This window comes from Zeus faber (assembly GCF_960531495.2).
Source record: "Zeus faber genome assembly, chromosome: 1".
NCBI classification, from domain to species: domain Eukaryota; kingdom Metazoa; phylum Chordata; class Actinopteri; order Zeiformes; family Zeidae; genus Zeus; species Zeus faber.
In genome coordinates, this window is record NC_137193.1 from 34,244,438 (window position 1) to 34,259,350 (window position 14,913).

Below are 14,913 nucleotides of genomic sequence, written 5' to 3' on the forward strand. Positions count from 1 at the left end.
CTTGCCTGGGTAATGAAGCACCGCCATCGGACGACTAAAGAGCGGAACTGGGTCTTATCGAATCAAATTGAGGAATAAAAAAGATGAAATCTTGCGTTCATCGCGCAGGGCTTTTGTACGCCGTGGAGCAGGCGGAACTCCAGGGTACATTGAGAGATTCAATTCAATAAGAACTGGGAAAAGGGAGGTGTTCTATAACTTTTGAGCGGGATAAGTAGTTTGATGCTATGACACATTTGCTCATTGTAAATGTAATGCATTGTAATGTACTGTTTACACCTGTTGTTTATGTGTTTATTTTTTATGATTTGCACTAATAAATATTGGATTGTTTTAAAATATTTACTGTATGAGGTGAATGCAGAAATAATTGTATGCCTCATTTTATACATCCGTCTATTTTCGTTCACCCACTTTTTAAATATCATTTATTGGGGCTGGGCTGTAAAATCAACCATCAGGGCGATGATATCACAATATTCTTGACCGACACCGTTAAAATGACGATATGTTGGTGATACACTCGAAAAGTATCTGAGAAACAACAATTGGTCATGTGGATGTGGCCAAGCGGGGAGATATTGATTGGAACGGCTCGCACGGTCAGTCCCGAAATCCCGAAAAAATATCGACTATCATATGACGATGTGTCGCATTACGTCACGGATGACCCCGCCCCTGACTGACCTCGACGTCTTGACGGCGTCAAACCTTTATTTTGGAATCCGCCAAACCGGAAGCAAGCCGCGCTTATTCTACGCCAAACAGGAAAGCGAGCGAACTTGAGATGTGATTTTAAAGCGAGCTCCAAACTGTAAACCCCAGTTACGTTTTCGCCGTAAGTACGCCGGGCGAGTTCAGTTGGCGGATAGCGCAAGTACTGTGTTTGCATTCTCCGAAAGCCCTTCAACACCTCGCAAATGCCCTGCCATGGTATCCAGCCGGCATTCTATGTCAGCTTTGTTAGCTTGTTAGCTAAGTTAGCTAACTACCGGTTCCGTGCACGCGTGGGTTATTTACAATGGGCGGGCACGCATGTGTTACTAGGTTGTAACTCCATGTGTTATTAAATCGGTGTGTTTCATCGATGTTCAAGGTGACGGCGAGGAAAAGCTTAATCCCAGCATCACATAACAGACGACATCATTCGCTGAATGTCAGAATCCATTCAGTCGGACAAGTATATGTTCACAAACAAAATATGCAGAATGTGATTCTATGCACAGGGCAAAGGAAGAGACAATGGCAGGGGCTAAGTCGCAGTACGGTTGTTGGTTGTTGTTGTTGTTGTTGTCATATAGATGGGAGATTCTGTACAGGATGGGTTAAATTGTATACAGTAGTGGCATGCATGAGGTGGTCTAAATGAGAACAATCTCTCAAGTCAGTTACACTGTAGCAACGCAATGACTTAGTATCACTATTAGTTGTACATGATATTAAGACGGTCTGCGTCATAACAGTACCCTCTAGTCTCGGAAAATAAAGGAGTTGTACACACATCCTCTTCCTGCTTCTAGTTTTAAACCTGCATCACCTGTCAGGCGCTGAGGGACTCCGTCCAGGATGTACGCTGTTTACAGACAAGCCCACACGCCCACCGCAGTGGAATTCTCTGTCTACTGTAACTTCATATCGCAGAAGGAGAAGAATTTAGTTGTTGCCGGGACATCTCAGCTCTACGTCTACAGAATCATCCACGATGTGGAGGTGACGACACTTCAAACCTAAAAATTGTGTTTGACAGAATTTTCTGGCTCCTCTATTTTTCAATTATTTTAATACGTATTGATTTCATTATTTTTAGAATACTTCAAGGACGGAAAAGACCCCAGGTATGCCATTGTATTTCCCTTATTATATGTTAAATCAGATATATAAAAAATATGGTTTATAACATAACTACGGTTTGGTCTTTTTGTGATCTGACATTTTTGTTGACTAAAGAAACAAAAGCCCGCAAGGAAAAATTGGAACAAGTGGCGTCCTTCTCTCTCTTCGGCAATATTATGTCTATGGCCAGTGTCCAGCTTGTGGGAGCAAGCAGGGATGCACTGCTGCTCAGCTTCAAAGATGCTAAGGTACTTCTTGCCAATTGCACAGCTCATATTGAAATATAGGCAACTAAATCAGAAACACTTATTCACTTGCTTGTTGTTCTCATACATTCCTGTATCTATGTTGTTTTATAGTTGTCGGTGGTGGAGTACGACCCGGGGACCCATGACCTGAAGACGCTCTCTCTTCATTTCTTTGAAGAGCCGGAGCTCAGGGTATGCTGAAAGAGGAAGAGTGTCAATGTATATACATAGGTCTCAACACTTTGGTTGTCTTTTGTTGTTAAATTAGCTTCATAAAGAGTTGGTGGTCTAGTGATCTAAAGGTTGCTGGTTCGATCCCAGGCTCCTCCTGCTAGCATGCTGTAGTGTCCTTGAGCAAGACACTTAACCCCTAATTGCTCCTGATGGCTGCGTCCGTCGGTGTTTGAATAATTGTAAGTCGCTTTGGATAAAAGCGTCTGCTAAATGAAATGTATTGTAATGTAATTATCGACTATTCAGTTTCTGACAAAAATGTAACATATTCATTTTATGGTTCTGGATAATTCTCTGATAAATAACATAGGATATTCAAATATTTATTTCTGGTCAAGTTTAAATAAACCACTTGGATTTATGCAGGGACATTTTTCATGTTCAGCTTAACAGAGTGTTCGGTCTCTCGAACGACGGCCGTTTCTATATAGGTCCCCTTGGATTAATGAGGTTCTACTGTAATACTGAATTAAATCACAATCAGTTGGTAATCATTTCGATCTGTCTGGTTTCTTATCCTCTTGGCCCTAAATACAGGTTCAGCAGCATTCACAAGCCTTGATGGTTACATGTATAAAACAAAAGCTTTGCCCCAATCTTTTTTTCAGGACGGATTTGTCCAGAACGTCCACATTCCCATCGTTCGCGTGGATCCAGAGAATCGCTGTGCTGTAATGCTGGTTTACGGCACCAAGCTTGTGGTCTTGCCTTTCAGAAAAGACACACTGACAGATGAGCAGGAGGGAGGCGTTGGAGAAGGGTATGTGTATTTTCTGCTGCTCAGCATGGCACTGTCTTCAAAGGCTGTACTATTTTTGAATTTAAAGGATATTTTCTTTCAATGAGAACTGCTACGGTTCTCAAAGTCCCATTACTAATGGTTGGTAGCAATCCTCATTTACCCAAGCGAGATGGGTATAGTATGGTTATAGTAAAGTTAAAGTTAAGTGCACACAAAATGTTTTTACAGAAGGTAACACTTTATTAATCCTCACGGGCGACCTTCAGGTGATACAGCAGCAGAAGTTGACGTAACAGTCCAAGTAAAACCAAAATAGATATAAATAAAATGCAATAAAATATATGTACACATCTTCCAACAGATGTTAACAGGGAGTAACACTATGCTGACTAGTGAGCCAAATATGGGCAGGTGGCAGTTAGGCTGAAGTAAAGTAGCAGTATAGTACTGAAAATGGCACTGTATAATAGTACTAATAGTAGTACTAATAATGGTAGTAACACTAATAATGATATGTAATTATAACTACTTACAAATAATTCAACATAAGGAGAGCTAGGAGATAAGTTCAAAGTTCTGGAAAGGAGGGGGTGAAGAGGAATTTAATGTATAATTATTTCCCTGAACTAGGCCATAGATTGCCAGACACAGGACTAGCCTCTAATTCTCCATTCCAGTTCACTCTGTCCAGCTCCACTCCTCAGCCCCTTAAGTCAGTTGTGTTTAAAATTGTAGTTTAATACATGTAGGAAACAAACAAAAATAAATAGATCTAAAATAAAAAAGACAGGCACGGGAGACGGCACACCTCTGTCTCGAAGAGAAACAAAAAAAAAACAACTCTGCTCCAATTCTCTGAGTTAGATTTACATTTTTCCATACAAGTTCCATACATATATATATATATATATATATATATTTTTTTTTAATATATATATATATATATATATATATATATCAGGCTATTTTTTTTGTTTTGTTAGTTTTTTAAGCATGAATGGGCATCTAGGTAGTGGATTGTCTGGGCAGGATATGCATATTCATGAGGAGCATCTGCGATGTGCACACAGCGGAGCACAGATCACGGCGTTCCGATGCGCACCATGGCGGATGCCCCTGATCTGCGCTCCGCAGTGCTGCTCAGTTTGGCCAGAGCGCCAAGATGCCTAGAACCTGAGCTGGGGGGGGTCCATGTCAGCCGACCAGGAGCCAGATCCGAAACCTCATTCCTCCTGCACTCAAACACATCATTATCTGTTATTTGTCCTTTTGGCCAGCAAGCCTTTTTGTTAATCATTTTTAATAAAAACTCTCACCACGTCGGCAACCCACCGCCAGAAAGACTCAGTCTCCCTCCCTAAACCCCGACCAGTGGACAGAGACTCTCACAAATGTCTCTGCACCACATTGTAGAGTGGGGAAGTGAGATCTGATCAGTGGTTAATTGGCAGCTCTTAAGCGATGAGGGCGAGGGCCTCCGCACCCCCCCCCCCCCCCCCATAAACACACACACACCGTTTCAATGCTTAGATTTTTCCTGGAAAACAAATAGCCTCTCATCAATATCAATCGCGATTGATGGAGTCGATCGCTAATAGACGACTTAATTGTAAATCTGCCCAAGCCCAAGTACATAGCCAAATCTGTTTATTCATGCTTTGATGGATGTAAGTTAGAGTTATTTTACTTGCTAAATGGTGTCCCCATCTTTTCTACAGACCCAAGTCCAACTTCCTACCCAGCTACATTATCGATGTCCGTGAGCTGGATGAGAAACTACTAAACATCATCGACATGAAGTTCCTCCACGGTTACTACGAGCCCACACTGCTCATTCTGTATGAGCCCAACCAGACATGGCCTGGGTCAGTTCTGTCTTTCCTCATTATTACAGACTAAGCAGCATTTGAACAGTAAGGAATATAGATTTTCAAGTTGTCCTGCTGCTTACTTGCCTCTTCTGTGGTCTTATACTCCTGCTAGGCGTGTGGCGGTTCGTCAGGACACTTGCAGCATTGTGGCCATCTCCCTTAACATCATGCAGAAGGTGCACCCTGTCATCTGGTCTCTGACTAACCTGCCGTTTGACTGCACACAGGTCATGGCAGTCCCCAAGCCGATCGGTGAGCTGAGAAATGGCATAGTGCACCTGATTTGTTTCCTGTTTCACACAAGGACGTTCATTGTTGCAGAAAGTTGTAGTGATTACAACAATGGTCTGCACTGCTGCTAAATTTAAATATCTCCTAGGTGGCGTGGTGGTGTTTGCTGTGAATTCCTTACTGTACCTAAATCAGAGCGTCCCACCTTTTGGAGTCTCCCTCAATACCCAAACAAATGGGACAACCGCCTTTCCGTTACGTGAGTGCACATCTGCCTGTTAATATGCACAATTTAGTACTTGGTCATAAATAACACTGGCCGCATAATGTTATCCAGGTATACAGGATGAGGTGAGGATCACACTAGACTGCTGCCAATCTGCCTTTATCGGCTACGATAAAATGGTCATCTCTTTGAAAGGAGGAGAAATGTGAGTTCAATACAATCCTTTGTGCTGGCTCTGGAGGTTGATTTGAAGTATGTAAATTAACCCACCTATGACTGTCGCTGCCCTTGTAGTTACGTGTTGACTCTCATCACGGACGGCATGAGGAGTGTGCGGGCGTTCCACTTTGACAAGGCGGCTGCCAGTGTACTGACAACTTGCGTAAGTACTGTTTATATATTACGGGGGATCATTGTCCTCCCAACAGCTTTTGTAAAAGGGCTGCAGTTGTAAACATGTAAAGTCCCCTTCCCTGTACCGGTGTGCTGAAAGGCATCGCTTTCCACTGGAGGGTAAAACATGACTGAACAGAGTGTCAGGAGTAATGCTGAATCTAGGAAGGGACCACTAAACTTATATCATGTCTCAGCATTTAAAAAATCCCTTAGCTCTGTGGATCCGTGACCTCATAAAGGCTGTTAAAGTACCTGCTGTTGAAATATTGAGATGCACCACCAGCTCTCACATTACTAATAAAGCCTTTGTCTCTGTCCTCCTTCCAGATGATGACTATGGAGCCAGGCTACCTCTTCTTGGGCTCCCGTCTTGGTAACTCTCTGCTTCTCAAGTACACAGAGAAGCTGCAGGAGGTGCCACCCGAAGAGGGGAACGAAATGCTGGACAAGGAGAGGGATAAGCAGGTGCATTAGAAGTTACAGGAAAAGGAGGCTAGAGAGTGCTTGGGGGTGACGGTGGCTCAGGAGATAGAGCGTGGCGTCCAGTAATTGGGGGATTCCTGGTTCGATCTCCGGCTTCTCCTGGTAGCACGTTAAGTGTCCTAGAGCAAGACACTGAACCTCCAACTACTCTCATTGGGCAGGTGTGCACCTTGCACGGCTGCCACCGCCATCAATGTATGAATGTGTGTGTGAGTGGGTGAATGTAAGGAATGTACTGTAAAGCGCTTTGAGTCGTCCCAAATCTAGAATAGCGCCATATAAATGCAGTCCATCTACCATTTATGCCTGTGTTGGCAATGCTCTGAATTGTTCATGTGTGTGTTCATGATGTCATTATTAATTCAGGAGGAACCACCAATCAAAAAGAAGAGGATGGATTTGTCCACCAATTGGACCGGTATTTGTATTACAAAGATGTAATGTGTATGAGATTAATACCACTGGGTTATTTTTATTTGATCTTTTTTAAATACCAGAACTGTTTCCATCATTTCAGACGAGGTGGATGAGATTGAAGTTTATGGCAGCGAGGCCCTGTCTGGCACTCAGCTGGCTACCTATTCCTTTGAGGTACAAAACTCCTGACAGCTTCATTGGTTAATAGGCCTCTCTGTGTGCCTGGAGAGCAGCGGACTGACACCCCCCCCCCCCCGCATTTCTGTGTCGCAGGTGTGTGACAGCATACTGAACATAGGACCCTGTGCCAACGCCTCCATGGGCGAGCCTGCCTTCCTTTCTGAAGAGGTATTGACGCATTAAAAAAAAAACATTCCACAAGTCAGACTGGATTGCGAGTATGTGTGAATTCATATTTTCTCTGTTTATCGCTGTAAGATTTGCTACAGTTGTACGTTAGATGAAGAAGAAGAATCTTTAATTGTCACGCAACACACCACACTACAACACATGCATACACACACACATGCACATGCTTTGGATGGTGGCCGGTGAAATGAGGCCTCTGCATTTGATCATGATGATAGAACATGATCATCACTAAACCTAAACCAGTGGATTAATAAAAGTAAATATCCAATTAATTTATTATTGGATTCAAGCATTCAATTTACCTACCTATGTTTGGAAAAGTGCTATAAAATCACTGGATGCATACATACATACCAGAGTATCCGTTACAAAAAATTGGTGCCGGTCAACGTGTCCTGGAAGACTTAAACTTCCTGCACAAATGGGAGGGATTCCAGCCAAATATTATCTGGTTATTGAGCTTGAAATCAATTGATAAGCAGGCTATATATAGAGAATGACATCATCAAGGCATGTAGATGTATAATGTTTTTTATTGAATATTCAAAATAAAATAAATCCCCTCAGTTAAGGCCATTTAAAAAATAAATAAATATTATGAACATTACTACTTGAAATCAAACAATTTCCGTTGGTGAACAATAAGCAACAAGTGCAACCGCTTTAACTAACACTTCACTAAAATAAAATTTTTATCAAATCAAAAACAAAATAAATATGGCAAGTAGGTCTAAAAAATACTAGTTTGTGGTGTTGTCCGTCTTCGTTGGGACGTCGACATATTTTACACAATTAATATTTACCGTCTGCCTTGGGTCGAAACTTAAATATCCCAAAAAAAAAACGCCATACTATGGATGTATGTGTCCCAGCGACATATCATCTTTCTGTTTCCTGTGTGTGTACTGTGTTTACAAGGGGAACCTGTCCACGAGGGAGGGGCGAGGCTTAGTTCTATATCGACAAATGTGATTGGTCAGAGGTGAAGCTTTCAGATCATCCAAACTGATTGGCTTCCTGTTGCAACTTGCCGAGTGGGGAAGTTAACAGATCTGCAGACTTTTTTATTACGATGATGCACCCAGAACTAGTTCAAATTCCTTCTGGAAGGAATGTAATGGAAAACCGGTAATAACCGGATAACAGCAAATTGCGTGTTACAGCCGCAATAATAATAAAAATAATAGTAATAAAGGCAAGTATTATTTATTTGTTATTATTATTGTTATATGTCGTTTCCTTTCCCTCGCCCACAGTTCCAGTCCAATCCTGAGCCCGACCTAGAAGTGGTGGTATGTTCTGGTTACGGAAAGAACGGTGCTTTGTCTGTCCTTCAGGTAAACACGCTTTGCTTCGTTTTATCTCCAAACCGAATCATTCTTTTGGCGGGGCTGCATGAGGCATGCCGCAGCACCATGCTCAAACTTGCGGTTGGTGAGGGCCGTCTGCCGCAGGTCCAGCATTTGGTGCTACAGTGAAGTCTGGGTTTACCACGGCTACCTCGGAGATAAACAGAGTAGTCTGTAAACACCCCAGACACAGTCTGACCGGCTATGCATACCTACATGTGGTGAAATATTAACAAGTGCATGTATTTTGTCATGGAATTATATTGTCATGGGATGGACATCTCGTCATATAGCGACACACAGTTTTGTAGACCAGATTGTTGATGATACGATTTGACTCAAAACTCCCTCTCCATATTTCCAATGTCATTCTGTGATCATTTTAAGGTGTGGATTATTGGAAGCTTTTCTTAGAATGTTTTATCTGAATAACAGATCCCATCACAAGTGGTTACTCGAACAGACTTACTTAGAGCTGTTCGATTGTGATCGGATCACCAGAGATGCATGTTAATGCCAGGTGTAAACAGGGCTACAGTTGCTATGTGGCCCGTCAAAATCTCTGAAACACAAAATTGATTCAGACGAAATTGTCATTGACCACTTCGTCTGAATCTGGGTAAGATAGACATAAAGCATTTTCCCCAAAAAATGAGTATGCATTTCACTGTGAATTTAATCATTTTACTTGGAGTTTATTTTGTTACCTCACCCGCACTGGTGTCTTTCCTCTTGTTTGGGTTGTCAGAGAAGCATCAGACCCCAGGTGGTGACCACCTTTGAATTGCCAGGTTGCCATGACATGTGGACAGTTATCTCCAGCGAGGTTAAAGAAGACACAAAGGTTTGTTCTGTCTTCAGATGGATAGGCCAGAGTATTTTCAGTAAAACTACCTGACCTGCTGACTTGCCTAACAATAGTTATCTGATAGGTTTTCTTTTTATATATGATTTACTGCTTTTAGATGAAAGAATCTCTTGTCTTAAAGGTTAAAAACTAATTTTTAGCTATGGAACCAAAACCTACTGATTGATTTTCTTTTTACGATATTGAGTATCTTTTTATTTTAGTTTTCTTTGCACCAATCCTTGGATCTTTTTTAGTCTCTGAAGAAGCCGGAGTCTGAGGAGCGGGCAGACACTGAGACGTTGGAGTGCGAGGAGGAGAAGAATGAAGAGGAGGAGGAAGAGGAGGAGGCAGAGCAAAAGGAGGAAGCGGAGGAGAAGGAGGAGCTGGTCATCGAGGATGACAAGAGGAGGCACAGCTTCCTCATCCTCAGCAGAGAGGACTCCACCATGGTACAAAAACACGCACACACACAATGGCCTCTGGCACCTTTGAGTTGAATCTCACATTGTGTGTCATCCCTGCAGATCCTTCAGACCGGTCAGGAGATCATGGAGCTGGACACAAGCGGCTTTGCCACGCAGGGCCCCACAGTGTTTGCAGGGAACATCGGGGACAATAAGTATATCATCCAGGTGTCGCCCATGGGCATACGTCTGCTGCAAGGAGGTGCGTGCGTAAGAGTTTTTTTTTATACAAAGTCTCTTTGCTTGGACTTTAAAAGTTTCACTTCATACTCAGTGTCAAGTTTACACTATGAAATATTATATTCAAGTGTCTGTGCCAATGAGAAATTGGAATCACATTTGCATCAAGTAAAAAGGCAGGGTGGACACATTGACTTTTGGAATTTTGGTCATAGAAAAGTCAGAAATTTCACCTTGTATATTTGACAATAAATATTTCCAGACAGCCTCACACTTTAATTTATTATAATTGGATCAAGGCAGAGACGGTTAAAACAATAGTAAATATTTACACAGAAGAGATCTATTGGAAACAGAAGGGAGTATCTATGTGGGATCACCTCACCGCAACTTTGAAAAGCCCATTGATTTTTCACCACAAACCTCTGAGGATCCACCTGCATAGCTCAGCTCACTGCAAACAAGGTATTGGCAAGGCTCTAGACCAGGGGTACCCAAACTTTTTCCTGTGTGGGCCACATAACTTTTCCCTTCTCTGATGGGGGGCCGGGGTCAGTTTGTAACAGAAAAAGTGTGACGAACGCAGGGGTGCCTAAACGTAAACATTTATTGTTTTCCAGAAAGCCACACATAACCAAATATTAATAACCCTTTCTTCACAGAAAAAAAACTCAGGAAATAATAATAACACTATTAATGAAATAAATAATAACCAAATAACCCTCTCTGGGATCTCCACAGAAAACAAGTCAGGAAATAAATAACACTATTTGTGACATAAATAATAACCAAATAACCCTCTCTGGGTTCTTCACAGAAAAAATAAAGTCGGGAAATATATAATAACACTATTTGTGAAATAAATAATAACCAAATAACCCTCTCTGGGTTCTTCCAGAAAAAAAGTCCATTGAACATTAACTGTCTGATTGTGCACAATCTTGACAGGTAAAAGTTTAGCTTAGTTGTCAGAGCAGAATCTCTTACTCAAATGACTCATATGAGCAGTCTCTCAAAGTTCTTGTGTTCCTTCCTTATAATCCTTTTGTAGGTTCCAGTAGGCTTGTAGACACAGCTGTTTGCAGCTCTCTCTCATCAACTTCCCTGTGAAAACCACAAAGCAAGCAGGCTGAGAAACCGAACTAAGTGATACAGCACCTACACAGCACAATACATTTCACTACCAGTATGGTTGTGGAGATGGATTTTATCCCAGTAGATTTTATTATGATTAAATTTGTTTATACTCAGAATGACTCATTCAAGTCAGAAAAGTGAGCTTACCTATGTATGTTAATCAGTTTGAACTGTGGGCCTGCATCTGGCTGGTGAGAAGTTGAATGTCAGGTTCCATTCTAGTCACAGCCAGTCTCAAACACTGATGCAGATGTTCATCTGTCAATCCTGATCTCATCTGAGTTTTCAGGTGTTTCATGTGTAAAAAAGGTTTGCTCGCAGATATACGTGCTGCCAAAAAGTGTAAACATCTTCATTTATGTTAGGGTACGTGTCGTTTGGGAGGGTGACATGGAAGTCAATGAGACTGTTGGGCTTGAATGCGTCTTTCAGAACATCACAGTTCTGTAACTTGGTCAACTCAAACTGATAAGAAGGCTGGGCTTCATCGATGTCGGCAAGAAAGGGGTTCTGGAAAAGACGGATTTCTTTTGCATTAACATGTAGTTGCCGGAATCGCACACCGAACTCCGCCTTCAGCCTTTCCAGTGCTTCCACACACTTTTCAGCTGGGAACGGGACCGCTGGGTTCTCTGCAGAGAGGTTTCACCTCAAATGCTTTTATGTGCGAATACATGTCGCAAATGAGTTTCCCCTGGCCTTGTAGCTGCAAGTTAAGGCTGCTGAGCATTTCTGTCACGTCTGTTAAAAATGCGAGGTGCCATCGCGCTAGGAGCCCCGTCAGTCGTGATGCTGGCAAGCTTTGACCAGTCTAGGTCCAACTCTTCCATGGTTTGACATATTTGCCGAAAATATCCTCCCCCGTTGTAGTCCCTTTGAGACTTTGGAGGGCTGCCAGCTCCTCGCACATCTCAAAGTTTGCGCTAACTCCACGAATAAAAATGAGCAGCTGCGCTGTGTCTTGCACGTCCGCGCTCTCATCCAGTGCCAATGAAAAAAAGTCAAATTCTTTCGTCTTCTGCTGCAGCTGGGCATTTACATTACCCCCGATTTCTTCAATGCGTCTGGTGATTGTACTCGCCGACAGACTCACGGCATTAAAGACGTCTTTCTTCTCGGGACACACCTGTTCCACGACAGCATTCAAACATTTCTTGACAAACTCTCCATCAGTGAAAGGTTTACCGCTGCTTGCTATCAGTTGAGCAACCCGAAAGCTGGCCCGAACGGATGACTGGTTCAGCTGAGCTTGGCGTACAAATGTATTCTGCTGAGCTAACAGTCCACTTTTTAGCTTTGAGAGTTTGTCTGCTCGCATTTGGCCTTGCAAGTTATCGTACTTGTCCTTGTGACGGGATTCATAGTATCGGCGCAGATTGTATTCTTATAATACCGCCACCGCCTCTTGACAGATGAGACAAACAGCCTTTTCTTTGCATTGAACAAAAAAATAATCGTTTGACCACTGCACGTTAAATACCCTGCATTCTGAATCAATTTTTCTCTTACCTAACCTTTTCGCCATTATTCCGTTCTATTTGACAGGGGCTAGTCTAGGATTCGCGTGGCCAGACTAAAAAAAAAATCATAATGCGTCTCTGGTATTGTTCAGGGGGCTGGGCCGAATGTGGAGGCGGGCCGTACCCGGCCCGCGGGCCTTAGTTTGGGGACCACTGCTCTAGACTGCGACGATTTAGTCGCATTTTTCGACAATTTTTGGAGGCGGTGTGAGTAAATGTTATAATTAGGAGCACTAGCACGACTTGCAAATATGCCAATCGTTTTTCGTTTTTTTTTATCATCGTCTTTTATCATGTGAAACACTAGGAAGGAGCAATAATTGGTGTGTCTGTATGAGAGAGAGAGAGAGAGAGATAGAGAGCTGAGGCTCTCACAGTATTTGTGGCACAACACAACACATAGCACACACAGCACAAGACATATTGTCCACCACATATTGATTCTTTTTTTAACTATTTAAAATGGGTAAAATCTTTATTGTAGAGACAACAATAGTCTCATTTTGGTGCCATGCCCAAGCTGCCGATTGCACATTATGCTCGTCCTTCCCATGTTGTGGGGTGTGTGCTGTGCCGCATCCCCCAATGCACACTGCACCCGCCCAAGTGGCAGTAGGGCTGCAGGAACAAAATTTGTAAAATAATTCAAATATTACAAAAAAAACAAAAAAAAAAAACAAAGTTCAATATAAGTTAATCCACAGTGAACACACATTAGAGAGAAATAGTCCCGTGTGTGCGAGGTCTGCGTCGGTGGAGACGCACGAGCGAACTGACGCGTCTCCCTCTCCTCCAGCGTTTCACTGTGTACAATAGAGTGTGTGTATTTGACCAGAATGTCCAGTAATTCCGCAGATATGGCGATGAAAGTGGGAAATTAACCTCACCTGATTAGTACTAATAAGTCTTTAGGGAACTAGCTTGGGGGAGTTTGATTCTGAGGAGGCTGTACAGATGTGGCTCAGTGGGTAAAAGAGCTCAACTACAAGGGTTGGCCTTGAGAGGTGCCCATCCCGAGTAGTTCTCAGGAGGATGTGCTCCAATAGGAGAGGAAGGAGAGGCATATAAGAGGGATTTCCTTGTTTTAATGTGGTTGTTAATGACCGTAATGTACTGACCACATACCTTATGTTTACATTTGTTCATTTATTATTTGGTGTCTATATTTAAATAGGCACTATCTGACTTAATGATTTTTTCTGTTGAAGCTCTGCTTCGCTTTGTGACTTCTTCCTTTAAAACAACACTATGTAACTTTTTTACTTTGAAATAACAGCTTCAAAATAATTTTGATGGTACACTGACTTGTAATATGGAGAAAGGCACCTCTTTCATTCCCACCTGTCCCCCTGAACACCTGTTCTTGTATTATGCAACTTTGGTGTTCGGGTATGAAACCGCGGGAAAAGTGCCTTACGCTTTAGGGCACTGTCACTTCCTTGGTGTTTGGTTTCGCTAATTACAATTTTTTTGCCTGGTGAAATTTAAAAAAAAAACAACAACAATGGTGTTCGGGTATGAAACTGCGGGAAAAGTGCCTTACGCTTTGGGGCACTGTCACTTCCTTGGTGTTTGGTTTCGCTAATTACAATTTTTTTGCCTGGTGAAATAAAAAAAAAAAAACAACAACAAAAAGACAAACGATTACAGGTACTCCTCACTAAACGACCAAGTTCCGTTCCGACAAACAGGTCACAACCAGCGAATTGGTCGATTAGCGAGGACCCGTGTTATTTTATGGTGGGGGGGCATTGCGAACGCTAGTGTAGTGAATACTGACAGACTGCGAGAACAAGACTGAGAACGGTGATGAGATGTATATAGTGTGTGTATATAGTGGACATATAGTGTGTATATATAGTGTATATAGTGTATATAAAGGGTGATGCGTGATGAGATGCTTGACACTGAGACGCCGTGCACGCAACGCGCATGCCAGGGTATTGTACACAGCATACAATACAGACTGGTCAGAGAGCTGGTCGTATGTCCAAACGGTCGTTAAACAGGTAGATCGTTAAGTGAGAAGTACCTGTAATTCTGAACTTGCCAGTCAAAATGTCCAGTTATAATGCTCATACAAAACATAGCTCCACCTCCCGATGGCGCAGATGAGATGCGTCAGTGGTGCGCCTGGCATCCTCACCTCAGTCAGAGTGCGCCGGTTGCATGTGCTGCTTTAAAATAAAACAGCACATTGTTATTTCTGTAAACTGTCTATTTGTTACCAAGAATTTATCAGTAATACAGTTAAGATGGAACAAATATGAATGTGTTGCATTGCATGTTGATTTCAGTCAGTAGGATGCACCAGTGCTACTAATGGGAAAAAGTGATTCTGGAGCCCTGTATTGGATTTC

At 42.4% G+C, this 14,913-nt stretch overlaps 1 protein-coding gene across 4 annotated transcripts in view; it reads left to right on the plus strand.

Annotated features, from left to right (window-relative positions):
• The first annotated feature begins 733 nt into the window (after positions 1-733).
• cpsf1 (cleavage and polyadenylation specific factor 1) overlaps positions 734-14,913 on the plus strand; it is a 33,124-nt gene continuing 18,944 nt past the window's right edge. For 3 of the 4 annotated variants that reach the window (XM_079998513.1, XM_079998511.1, XM_079998512.1), the window contains exons 1-19: positions 782-838; positions 1,521-1,710; positions 1,808-1,835; positions 1,948-2,081; positions 2,193-2,273; positions 2,924-3,075; positions 4,776-4,922; positions 5,041-5,180; positions 5,308-5,418; positions 5,497-5,590; positions 5,680-5,767; positions 6,109-6,246; positions 6,631-6,682; positions 6,782-6,855; positions 6,955-7,029; positions 8,310-8,390; positions 9,151-9,246; positions 9,507-9,701; positions 9,777-9,918. In XM_079998513.1, the coding sequence (XP_079854639.1) occupies positions 1,567-1,710; positions 1,808-1,835; positions 1,948-2,081; positions 2,193-2,273; positions 2,924-3,075; positions 4,776-4,922; positions 5,041-5,180; positions 5,308-5,418; positions 5,497-5,590; positions 5,680-5,767; positions 6,109-6,246; positions 6,631-6,682; positions 6,782-6,855; positions 6,955-7,029; positions 8,310-8,390; positions 9,151-9,246; positions 9,507-9,701; positions 9,777-9,918 (1,972 nt within the window). In that variant the 5' untranslated portion in view covers positions 782-838; positions 1,521-1,566. Of the gene's footprint in view, positions 839-1,520; positions 1,711-1,807; positions 1,836-1,947; positions 2,082-2,192; positions 2,274-2,923; positions 3,076-4,775; positions 4,923-5,040; positions 5,181-5,307; positions 5,419-5,496; positions 5,591-5,679; positions 5,768-6,108; positions 6,247-6,630; positions 6,683-6,781; positions 6,856-6,954; positions 7,030-8,309; positions 8,391-9,150; positions 9,247-9,506; positions 9,702-9,776; positions 9,919-14,913 lie in introns of all 4 variants that reach the window. The other variant, XM_079998510.1, reaches the window with a different exon arrangement.